We start from the raw sequence: 13,065 nt of genomic DNA, 5'->3' as shown, positions 1-13,065 counted from the left end.
GCCTCTCTTAATATTCATGCATGAGGTACGTCACAATGCTAACTCAAAACGAGGCGATGGGCGCAGCCACTGCAAGTGATGGGGGAAGTGCGCCCATAGCCTCATTTTGGGTAAGAATTATGACGTCATGCATAAGTATTAAGAGAGGCGTATACCAACACCAGTGCGATACCATCCCATGTGCAAACGCAATAAACGCTCCGGCGCGTTTGCTTGAAATGAGCTGCATAAGCGCAAGATTGCTGTAAGCACCATGTAGCAGCACTGAAACCATCGATTATCAGAAATAAGAAGGCTTCTAAATAAAAACAAACTAGTCAGACTTGAGGAACTTTAGTTAAGATAATTCGGACTGAGCTAAGGGCACACATACATTTTTCCTTTGGTAAAGGGCACCTTATGATGAAAAAACGTCTACACGAATACGGGGGCCTGTCTACTATTGATAACCGAGGATATTAAAGGAACACGTTGCCTTGGATCGGTCGAGTTGGTCCTTGAAAATCGTTCTGTTACCGTTTGTTGTAAAATGTGTATGGTTAGAAAGATATTGTAAAAGTAGGTTACAATGATCTACACAAATATGCCTCAGAATTGCGAGGTTTTCTGTTTACCCTGTCGACTAACACGGTCATCCATTTATGGGAGTCAAACTTTTGACTCCCATAAATGGCCGACCGTGATAGTTCGCGACGTAAAAGGAAAACCGTGCAGTTTCGAGTGATACTTGTGTGGATGATTATATTCTACTTTTAAAACATCTTTCTAACCATATGCATTTCATAATAAACGGTTTCAAACGCTTTTAATAGACCAACTCGTCCGATCCAAGGCAACGTGTTCCTTTAACAAAAGGGATCCGGGAAAAAATCACACCGGGACACCTTTGAAATGTTCCAGTCGAAATATACAGGCATGTAAACCATCCAATATTATAAGAAAGCAATGGGCAAACTGTAGTCTTAAGTCTTGACAGTGTTTTATCGGTTGTATCCACCGGCAATGTGTCAAAATCAAACGGCGAACGACAATTGGAACTGACATTCCTTGACCTAATCATCTCGAATGAGATCTGTTGTTGGGGAAATAAAACACTCGGTCAAAAAGAAATACATGCAAGATGTGTGGGGTCAACTGCTGAGGTCATCGTACATATGGTCGCTCCACTAGGGCAAGTCAATGGTCCAATCTTTTTACATAATTAGTACACGGAGAAAGGAAAGTGCACACTGGGTTTTGTTGTCAATGTTTCTCAATTTGATTGAACTCAAATGTTGTGACGCATGCAACATGTGTTAACTGTCGTCCTCGGGCACTTTCTAAGTTTCTATGTTTATATTCGGTTGTGGTATATAATTATAACCGCGGTTGTTGAAACCATTGTTGAAATTGGTAACTGCTAACTGATGCCTTCAGTGTCACCGCATGGGATATACCAAGGTATCTTCCTTGTGTGTCCGTCACCTAGCAACGAAGTAAACAATGAACGTTTTTACATTGCCTTGGTGGGCGGGGTTCATTCATGAACACGTTTGATGTCAAGAAGTTGACTCGTAAAGGAAAACCATGTCGTTCATTGACACCTTTTTATGTGGTGTCTTTTGAAGGCACGACAGCCACGATTAAACAATTATTTCTGACACGCACACCACGACAGAATAAAGACTCATCTCGTTCATAACTGTTGTCATGAAAGCTGCGTTTGTTCGTATAAGCTTTCTGAGTATGTGCGGTAAACTGTAAGAGTTGTCCACTTATCAGTTGCACTTGTTGTATCCTTGCACCCATTTGACCCAAGTTGAAATGACCCTCTTCCAGATGAAGTGTTTCCGGCCCCTGCTTAACGTCCAGGCAAACTTGTTTCAGTCGGCAAATCCGGGTATTTACCCTCCAACAGTGGCCAGACGCAGATAAAGGTCAACTGAGGGCAAACGGAACCCTGTTTTTATATGGCACATCAATAATAATTTATTAGTGACCCCCCCCCCCCCCCTCTTCTTCACTTTGGTTGAGTGTTCTTTCTCAACTTCCGAAAACAGCTGGACTGAATCCAGCCATAGAGCAATAAAATAGACCCGTTTACAATCCAGTACACTTTACAGTTTCTTCTGCTGCTCTGTGGGTCAGCTCAACTTGACCCGGAAGTGTAAGTACCGGAAATACGTCACACACATCATTATCAATTTTGAAAAAAAAATCGTCTGGTGATGATCAATCTACCCCTGTGATCGATTTCGTATAATTTGGACATGTTGCATTGATACATCCCATTTCCATCTTGCAAGTAAATCACTGTACGTGATGTATACCATTGAGGAAGAATGTCCTTCCTCCATGTGTATTTGAAAAGGGTCCTTGCCGATGGGTTGGTTGGTTGACCATAAAGGAGGTACTGTGAAGGAACCACGGAGTGAAGTCTATTTAGAGAAAGGAACAGTTCTTCAGAGTAATCTCTTTATTCTGGGTGTTGCGATTGGACGACCTTCTGTTTACACGGACTTATAGACATGTAATTGTAGCAACACCTGGCCTGAGTTAAAACCACACATTAACTTGTAAAACGACCAACCTTCCTCAAAACTGAAACCCAGCGTTTTGGACGGCATCCCGGGGTGGTTGGTGAATTCGAATTGTGGTCGTGGCGTCTGCAATGTCCGTCATTTGCCTCTGGGTACGCCATTTTCATGACAGGGGGTGCAAACTAGGTTGTTACATTCAGCTTTGATTAGCTTTACATGAACAACCTGTGAGCTCCTTGCCTGATTATTACTCAAGTGACATGGTGGTATATTCATGTATAGCCAGCCTGCTTGTTGGGGCAGTACGACACCCATAGGGTTCAGCTTACTAATGAGCACTTCGTAGGTTTTCCCTGTCGATTTCTTCACGGATCGGTTGCGTTTTTGGCGGCCACAACGGTCTCCAAACGTCTGAGGCGATACTGATCAAGTTCGTAAATCATATTTTGGTGCCGAAGTCTGAAGAAAGGTTCTTGTGTCTGTATTATTGTTGTCAGACGAGCCTTATGACGTGTTTCACACGTTGTGGTTTTCACCTTATCTTAGTTTGACTTCACAATGAGCGAAAAGTGTCAAGGTGTAATTGGAGCTGAACGCATCGGTTTAGCATTCTAGAAAAGTGCATCTCATTCTGTGCTCACAGGCCTGATACTTTATGGGGGCAACGAAGGCGATTGCCTCTGCCCCTGGTCATTGCCTATGTGTCCATAAATGCCCAGTAGAAATTTTGAAATTCCCAAATGAGAAGATGCATGATTCACTGGCCTTTCAAAAACGAAGCATAATTCCTGTGGTTGATAACTGAATACTGAAATCCCAATGAAAGTATAACACATCTTTACATAGCCCGGTTGCGGTTTATTTTTTATTTATTTATTTTACAAAAAAAATATATATTTTTATAAGGATTAATTTACTGAAATAATTAGTTGTTAAAGGACCTATTTTCAGATGATGATAATGTATTTGCCTGACGTATCCCGAAGGAAATGACACAGCACAAATTCAAAAGGCTAGAAATGGGTGCGTTTTTGTTAAACCGATATCTGAAAATTATTGGCTTGGATACTTCAGACATGGAGTTGAAAATAAGAGATACATAACATTCCATTCTGTAGACAACGGGGTGGTGAGAGGGCAGAGTGAGCAAGCAAGATCACTCTAACAATTTTTACATCACACCCTCCCCTAATAAATAAATAAATACATTTAAAAAACAACTGCTTTCATTATGATAACATAAATACACATGTCTCCTTTACCGACTCGTACATCCGCCGCCAATTGAAGACTAGTCAGTGTCAATAAACTTGGGTTTTAAAATAAGACGAGCGGAGACGAGGTAAGATTATCAGCCAGTCTCCTCTACAGGCGTCAAGAAGTTCATCTAGCGATCTTCACTGATCAAATCAAAAATGATTTCAGTTACGAGGTGTCAATAGTATTGCATTCCGGCCATCAATCAAGCCAACAAATTTAGTTCAATTGCCGGCTTTATTTTCATTCGCAACAAATAATCCATTTTTATATACAGTGATTTATGAATCATAAATAAATACTTGTACGCATTTTACACATTCATGTCTCGTTAGACAAATAAACACGCATTCCAGTGGAAGTCGTATATCATTTCACTCCCATGGGGACACGTGTTAAGCCACTGGTAAGTCCTTTTTATCAGGTGGTTCGTCATATTTCATTAAGGATATAATTTATGATTTAACACTAGAAAAAAAAATGGGTGTCAAAATGCGGTGGAGTCAAAATCCGTGGTTAGGTGAGAGCGTTGACTGTATGCGTGCCAGTATGCCTAATTGGTTTAATACATGGGTTTCAAAGATTTAGGGGTGTTAGGGGTAAGGGCGCCTGGATTTAAACAGAGCTCTCTGGGAAACTTACTTTGACATTGAGTTAAATAAACCCATCTTATTGAATTCAATTATAACGAAAACATGCTTCAGCAGATAAAACAAGAAAGTTCATCTTAAACCATTCGGGAGTGGAATCATTCCTTAAATTAAAAACACTGCTGGACTTCCCTGTAATTATTATTGGTTTATTCACACCATATTGCAGGATGAAGCCTGAATTGTACGGTGGTTACAGTAGGTAAAAACATCAATACACGGAAGGAAGTAAAACAAATTACATATTCTATAAAGCTATGAAGCGCCCAAAAAACACAGGCGATGAAAACTTTACAGAAAAAAAAAAAAAAAACATGGCATTAAAACAAACAAACCCACCACTGAACAAACGTATTTCAAAAAGGCATATAGCAATCCAGTTAGATACAAAATAGGGCTATTCTGAAATCGGATATCTAATCATGGGTCAGAGGACAACAAAATAAACTGTGTAAATTCTCATCCACATTCTGTGTAAAGGACTTGCACTATGATTTGGAAACATTCCTCCAACCATAGAGAAAGGACCTCCAACTACATCCAACCTGCGAAGTGAAGAGAACATCAGCAGTTATCTATCAGCAGTTATCTGTCATCTTCTTACGAACTCTCCCAGTCCCCACCACCTACAGACCCCGATTTGTTTAAGCCCTACCCTCCCGATAAGCTCAAATTAAGAAGGTCCTTGGTAAGATTGGTGGCCGGTATTAACAGTTGCATACATCCCCTCCCCACCCCCCCCCCCTCCTTCTCTAAATGCCTTTGGCGAACTACGTTTGTTGACGACAGTTGTTTTCATTTCAATGATGTACATTTTTTGTCATCAGCTGCCCCAAAGCTCTGCTTTTAACCGCAAGTGCGCCCTGCATATATTCCATGCGGAACTAAAATGAAATTTTACGGTTGTTGAATTTCTTCTTTTAAGTGAAATATTCATTGAGGGATGCCGACCCTTTGTAAAAGTCTTGTTGTGCTTTTTATCATTCTATCCGAATTGAGATGGATATTATTAGAGAAATGGTTAACTACGGATGACTGATCAGAACTGGTTGTCGAGAGGAAATAACCCTGCACCCAGAGTTATATTGTCGCTAATTGATATTCATCAAGGGTGAATATTTAAAATATAATGGCATCATAATACAATCAGTTGAAAACTGTTTAACCAGCTGCAGATTTACCACAAGGGTTAAGCTGCTATACTGTGTGTATTGGTTTATGTATTTACTTTTGTGTTAGTATTTAGCCAGACCTGTGTTTTGCTTAGCATTCTCTCCTGAAAAACTGGAATAACTCAATACACTTTGTCTCTTTCAATCAGTGCGCTTACAGAACAATATTATCAATTGTTTTAATTTTGGAAGATTTATATGACGTCATCTTTAAGCTATTAACGAACAATTGGTTCAGACATTTAAACGGATAATTTGAACGTAAACCACAAAATGCTCATCGTCTTTTTGTTAGCAGAACGGTTTTTCTTCATAAAATTTAATTTATGGGAATTTCAGATTTCTGCACAACAATTTCACGTATTCTTTGAATGACATTCACTGTGTAATATAAAGACGTAATGACTGTCACGGGAATCGTCTGGAATGGAGCTGTTGTGTCTCTGTCCTTTCTCTATGGTTTAGTGCATAGAGCTATAGCATTGGACCCATAGGTATAGATCCAGTCTGTAAGTTAGCGAAGAGAGCACAATTATCTCTGTATAATTGAGTCATTATGTATTCAATTCTGTTCTTAGAGGACTGTTACAACTCACTCTGAACCCTTGAACGTGCCGTGCAAATTCTAGTGCCATTTCTCCCTGGAGGACGAAGTGGCTTTTGAGTCGGTTATAATCACGAGGGAATCGTATAATTAATGAGCGCTTATTTGCATTCCTTTAGTGTACGGGTACAGCGACCCGACGTGCATTTTGTAGGCCCAACTCCGTTACTGAGTGAGCAGTCGCCACTTAAAGTCAAATTGTACATTTAAAATAGCCTTAAAGTTCCTTAATGTTCACTTCTCTGCAACGTTCGCATTTTGAACTTGATCCTCACTTTTTTTCCCACGGAAAAAAAAATCAAGATTATTGTATTCTACATTCTCCAACAATAAATCGTAAATAGAAATACGATAATTGCACTGTGTGCCTCGATTTGGATGAGGAGACAACAAAGTACAATGGTTGGTTTTCATGGCCCTGGGCATATATACAGAAATATCGGGTCACGGCACCTGCTGAAGGTAGCTGTCATAAATACAAAGATGTTCGAAAAATGATAGATCTTTACCGCAAGATTGATTACCGAAAAGTTAGAGCATAGAGTATAATGGTGAAACATCACAACTAACAGTGACTCACCGTATAGTCAGAAGCCACAGTGCAGTGGCTTGTTTTTTTTTGTTGTGAGTTATTGATGTCTATGTTCCTTGGAAAATGGAACGTGGTTTTAGGGGAGGGTGTGGTTTCAGGGGGAAGGGGAGGGTATGCCTACCTCAACGTGGAGTGCTGTATTTGTGTATGCCTTGTGTGGTGGCTTCATTAATAACCAAGTCAGTCCATAATACCTACATCTATTCATAATGCATTGCTGTGTTTACCACGGATCATTGAATACTCTGCCAGGCGAAACCAGATCTTGAAAATGATGTCGGCGAGTTCTGTGGTTTTTTATTTATGCCATTTGCTTGTAATTACCCGTGTCTATCAATGCTTTATCGTGTCATTGGACAAATCATGTCGATGGGAAAAGTACAAGGTTTGGGGGTGCGTGCGTCAAAAGTATTTCCCAGGGTACAACTTCTTATGAATCGAGAGAAGTACAGCTTAAAAAGCACTGGAAACAGTTTGTGATAACTCAACATAATTGTAAGCATAAAATCTTACTTGGTTTTACGTGCAATGAAGAGCTGGTGATAGTATCTAAAACATAATGAGAAACGGCTTCCTCTGAAGTGACGCAGTTTTTGAGAAAGATGCATTTTCTAACTCAATTCAAATACACTGGGCCTACAGCACTTCTTAGGCATCTGAATGCGAACATTTTTTCAAGGGTGTTTTTCTTATATTATTCTCTTGCAACTTCGTTGACAAATTGAGTGAAAATGTTCACAGATTTGTTATTGTATGACAATACCAAAGGTGTCCTATGCCTTTATAGAAGAAGACAAATCTAGGCTAAATGTTTAATTCAACCTTGGAAAGCGTATGTCACCAGCCAGTGGAAAAATATAAATGTAATTTTAAAACGCTAGCGACGCTTTTTGCAACTCTTGGAAATTGGAGACGGAAGTTGTTTGTTTTTTATTAATACAATCAAACTATAGACCTATATTTTTTTCAGACTAGATATTGTTCACAGCTTTTAAAAGTTGGAGTAGGTTTTTTTTTCTAATACAATCACAAAATCAGACTACATTTTTCTTTTCAGACTAGATCATGTTTATCGCAACACCTTGAAATTGGACCAGGAAGTTGTTTCCTTGTTACTAATGCAATCGGACTAAAGATATTTGTTCAGACTAGTAGATATTTTTCAGACTAGATATTTATTGCAACACTTTGAAATTGGAGCAGGAAGTTGTTAGTGTTTGGTATTAATACAATCATACTAGATTATTTGTTTGAAGGATAAGATAGGCAGCCTTGACCATCTTCACGCTGTACCACCTCTCGAGTCTCTCTATTTTCCCCTGGCAATGCATGTAATAACCATAGATAACCAAGGGAGACTTCAGAGTTAATATTTCTTTGTAAAACTACATGTAAAAGGATCTGTCTGCAACTTACCCCTTAAGCATGCTCCAGTATACTTTAATGTTCATGCATGCAACTTTTCCTCGGGCCAGCTAAATTCCTCTTTTTTATATCCTCATTGGTACCGTTATAACTTTGTTTTTAAATGTACACACTCCAGTGGAATTTTGTAATTCACTTTTTCTGGTTAAGTTACAGTTGCACACTTTGAGTATAAACAAGATGGCATAAATCTCATCTGTAGATTTTGTATTGCCACTATTTTTCAATTGTTTTGCCATAATCATGTGTTATTGAAGGTACTGCTATTAAGACAAAGGTCATGTTGGTTTGTGGTGGAACCGTTTGATTGTTTATAATTGTAGATGTATCACTCACCTCACTATATAGTGTGAACATTTCATTTCAAAATGTTGTGACGTTTTTTAGATATCGCCAATGATCAGGAGCGAATGTCCACACAGGAAGAATCCCTTGTATGAATACACACAATTTGAGAAGCGTTACTGCAGAAACGCTTCTCATATTCAAATTTGGATTTATGACGACATTTCTTAGAGTTGAAATAATTCTCAAAATGCTTTAAACTATCGATTAGTCGTCTAATCCAAAATTTGTATTGTCATTAATATTAACCAAACGTAACTTTCCCTTTAAACTGCAGTCAGTGAAAATATATTATTGCCAGAATGATGAAATGAGATCTACCCGTAACATGACATCGCTACTGGTGCTAATTTTGCTCCTATAAGGTTTGAATTATGATGTAGGAAGGCCGATTATGTTGTTTTGTCCTTGTGATGAGAACAACGTGTTCTCTATAGGACAGCTCTACCATGACTTAACCAAGACAAACCGGAAGTAATAGCTTGTACCCAAAATTTGAAGCAAATTGTACGTCATTATCGCTTGTCAGATACCCAGACCCCAGTATAGTTTATTTGATCACACATTTGGTATCAATTGATTTTTTTTGCGTGATCGTTTAATTCTGGTCTCCATTTATCTGTTATTTCCTCTACAGGGAACAGGGCTAACTGTGATAAGGAAGGGGAAGTCGTAGATTTGCCAATTTTGCTAGGAAATCCATGTATTCAGTGTATATGCAAGGTAAGGTCATGGTCAACTGAATGTTTTATGATTGGTGTTAAATGTTTTTATTTTCCTCTCTTTTTCTCTCTATTTGAACCATTGACACCCTATTAATTTGATACTTTCTTCAACTATACACATACCTTAAAGAAACTGGACACTCAAAGTAACTGTTTGACATAGAAACTTACTCGGTATTGACCAATGTAGACTTATTAATAGTATAAAACGTTGTGAAAAATGGCTTCCTCTCATTTTCAGTAGATTTTGTGAAAGAGGTAATTTCTCACTCAAAATAACAATAAAAAGACTTGAGTCCTGGAGCCATTTAGGCATCTGAAAGCACACAAAATGAGTGCATCAAGGGTGTCTTTTCTTTCATTCAACTTCGATGATCATTTTGGTTCAAAGTTTTCACAGGTTTGTTATTTTATGCATAAGTTTGATTTCACAAAGTGAAAATACTGGTCTTTGAAATTCCAAAAAGGGTAGGCGTCCAGTGTTCCCCTGGTATTATTTCAATGGCTAGGCTACAGTAGGCACATTCTTGGCACATTGATTTTAGCCGGTGTGGGGACAAATAATTTTATAGAGCTTTATTGCCTTGTTTTGTCTTTTCAAAAGAGCAAGGAAACTTTCTTTAAGATTAAAACATTGTTTCAAACATATGCTAAACTGGCGATAAAACTATTAGTAGACATTTATTATGAAAATGTCATTTAAAATTTACAGTAGTTAACTTAAAACATTTACAGTGAAACCAGCCATAACTAAGTAATATCCATAAAAAGCTTTTCTTTTTTTTTTTACTCGTGCAAAAATGAAACACGGATGACTGCATTTTTCAAATTCTTTGCTCCTGGACTAAAATTCCATTGTCAAACATTGGGGAATCAAGCAGTCTGATAATCCAAGGCGTCAACCCTTAGAATAGTAGAAGGAATAGTTGATACAAGACCCACCTAAGGGCCCCTGCATCTCAAGGGGTACTTGACCCTGTGTGCATTGCATGGTCAATTACATGACCGTCGAAGAATAATCAAGGAACGGACTGAATCTACTCTCAAATGTTTCAACGCTTTTCAGGCAATGGACACCTCGTCAAAGACTAGTATTCTCAAGTGTTGTATCCCAACATATGCATAGAATAACAAATCTGTGAACATTTTGACTCAATTGGTCAACGTAGGTGCAAGAGAAGAAAGAAAGAAAAACACCCTTGTGCACAAAGTTTTTGTGATTTCAGATGACTAATAAAGGGCTTCTGGCTTGACGTATTTTAATATTTGAGTGCCTCTTTCTCAAAAACTACGTTACTCCAGAGGGAGTTGTTTCTCACATTTGTTAATACTATCAACAGCTCTCCAATGCTCGTTAACAAGTAATTGTTTATGCTAACAATTATTTTCATTTATTACCAAGCAGTGTTTAGTGCCTTTAAAGGCAGTGGACACTACTGGTAATTGTCAAAGACTAGCCTTCACAGTTGGTGTATCTCAATATATGCAAGAAATAACTAACCTGTGAAAATTTGAGCTCAATCGGTCATCGAAGCGAGATAATAATGAAATAAAAAACACCCATGTCACACGAAGTTGTGTGCGTTTAAATGGTTGATTTCGAGACCTCAAGTTCTATATCTGAGGTCTCGAAATCAAATTCGTGGAAAATTACTGCTTTCTCGAAAACTGCTTCACTTCAGAGGGAGTCGTTTCTCACAATGTTTTATACCATCAACCTCTCCCCATTACTGGTCATCAAGAAAGGTTTTATGCTAATAGTTATTTTGAGTAATTACCAATAGTGTCCAGTGCCTTTAAATAAACGCTAAAATAATAATTCTGAGAGAGTTGTTAAAAAATCATATCATTACACTGACAGTTTATAGTTGCTATTACCAGATTAACCCATATCACTTAAATAAACCAGGGGTTTAACTTATGTCTATATCACCGTGTATTTTTATTTCGTATGTTCTTTAATTTGGTACGATAAGTGCTTGCGTCTTGACCTATTTCTTTACATCGCTAATCATGAAGGTAGCTCCACAATCATCAAGAAAAGTGCAGTTCTTAGTGTTAGCTGAATTTCAATTTGTTAATGGGAAGTGAGTGCAGACCACAAGGCCGTCTTTAGGCTTTTGTATGTGGACAGACATGCTGTCATCATTCACCCCCCTCAAGCATTCCATCTATTTTAAGATTTTCCCTCACTTTAATAAATAACAATCCGTTTTCCCAAAATATGGTTTCGACCTTATAGTCATCAGTGGTGAATGTAATAGCTGGCATTTTATATAACAATATTGTTTATTTGTTCAGTTGTTTATTTACCAGTTGGGCTAGTCCTGTTAGAGACACTGAACACTATTGGCAATCACTCAAAATAATTGTTAGCAAAAAAACTTACTTGGTAACGAGCAATGGAGAGCTGTTGGTAGTAATAAAAAAAAAAAATTGTGAACATGTTAAATATAACAATTGTTACTATAAATATTGTGAAAAACGGCTCCCGTTGAAGTAACGTATAGTTTTTAATGAGAAAGATAAATTCTGAAAAGAGCAGCAAGCACTGACATCTTAATTGCTTACCGATTACATATCTTTGAATGCATTGACGTATGTAGTCCTACAACAGACCACTCCTGTGCGGATTCAGTTGAAGATTAAAGGACAGCAAAAAAAAAGGGCGTCACTTTGGCCAAATGGTTATGGCCCACCCGCGATTTGTTTTGCCTACTTGTAAAACCACATCAGGTTTTTCCCTTTATCTGATTCCACATGCCTTTTGTCGTGGCATTCAACTTAATCCCCTTCAAGCTTTGGCAAACTTTAGAGAGTCGTGTCTCGGGTTTGTAAATCCCGGTACTTCCGTGCACGTCTTGGGGCAGTAATTATTGGCTCTTTCTTAAAAAGATGTCTGTCTTGAGAGGGGGGATTCTGGGTGCCACTACAGGATAATCGGCTTAGTCTGATAAAATTCTTGTATTGTGATGATACCTGCCTTGTCTTGTAAATCTTTGAATTGATGATAAACAGAGACTTAGATTGTTGAGAAGAAAAAAAAAATTAAAGTCCTGTGTTAAACTTTTTTTTCTTCTCTCTTCTGTTTTTTTTTTTTTTTTTTTTTTTTTTTTTTAACGGGATGCGACGTACTGGCTGGTCACAGTGGCGTGACTGCAGTCTGGAGTCTCTATATTTTAATTAGAAAGTAATCTTATCATCAGCTCCACCCACCCCAGCTATTCCAAGTATCAGATGATCTGACTGTGTTTGCTTTACCATAGGATTAAGTGCAAGTCAATGATTGCACTTTTTCATAAACCACGCTTGGCAGTTTTCGCGCCTTAATTTCTTCGGACATCATTTTGTATTTTGGGGTATTTTATACTCGGTCGTTCATGGTGGTCTCGAGACAAACAACACACAGTCAAGATGCATTATTGTTTCAACACCTTGTACGGTTTTATATCTGTTACATCCCTAAGGTATATCACCATAAACTGAAGGTCCCTTTGAAGTAGTTATCATAATAATAATAACAACATTTGTAAAGCGCACATATCCACCCAAGGGATGCACAGGGCTTCCGGGCAAATACGCTTACACATTGACAAAACTTTCGTTTTTAATTAATGGTATGAGGCCTGGTTTCTGTTCCTCTCAAGTTTGAAGCACTCCAACCCAGAACTCAAAACCAGTTTCGGTTTTGTGTCCTTTTGCAAGGATATTTAGTTATCACTCTTTTTCACATTCCCCTCAACTGTGTATGTTGCAAATGCATGTCTATCAGTCAA

The 13,065-nt window shown here is 38.2% G+C and overlaps 1 protein-coding gene across 1 annotated transcript in view; it reads left to right on the top strand.

Annotated features, from left to right (window-relative positions):
* The window catches only part of LOC139940021 (BMP-binding endothelial regulator protein-like), a 37,823-nt gene that overhangs the window by 8,960 nt on the left and 15,798 nt on the right, over positions 1-13,065 (top strand). Inside the window, exon 2 of the mRNA XM_071936212.1 lies at positions 9,202-9,287. Within this exon, the coding sequence (XP_071792313.1) occupies positions 9,202-9,287 (86 nt within the window). The remainder of the gene's footprint in view (positions 1-9,201; positions 9,288-13,065) is intronic.

This window comes from Asterias amurensis, chromosome 7 (genome assembly GCF_032118995.1).
Source record: "Asterias amurensis chromosome 7, ASM3211899v1".
Classification (NCBI taxonomy): Eukaryota; Metazoa; Echinodermata; class Asteroidea; order Forcipulatida; family Asteriidae; genus Asterias; species Asterias amurensis.
The sequence above is the reverse complement of the archived record's forward strand: the minus strand, read 5'-3'. Positions and strand labels throughout refer to the sequence as shown.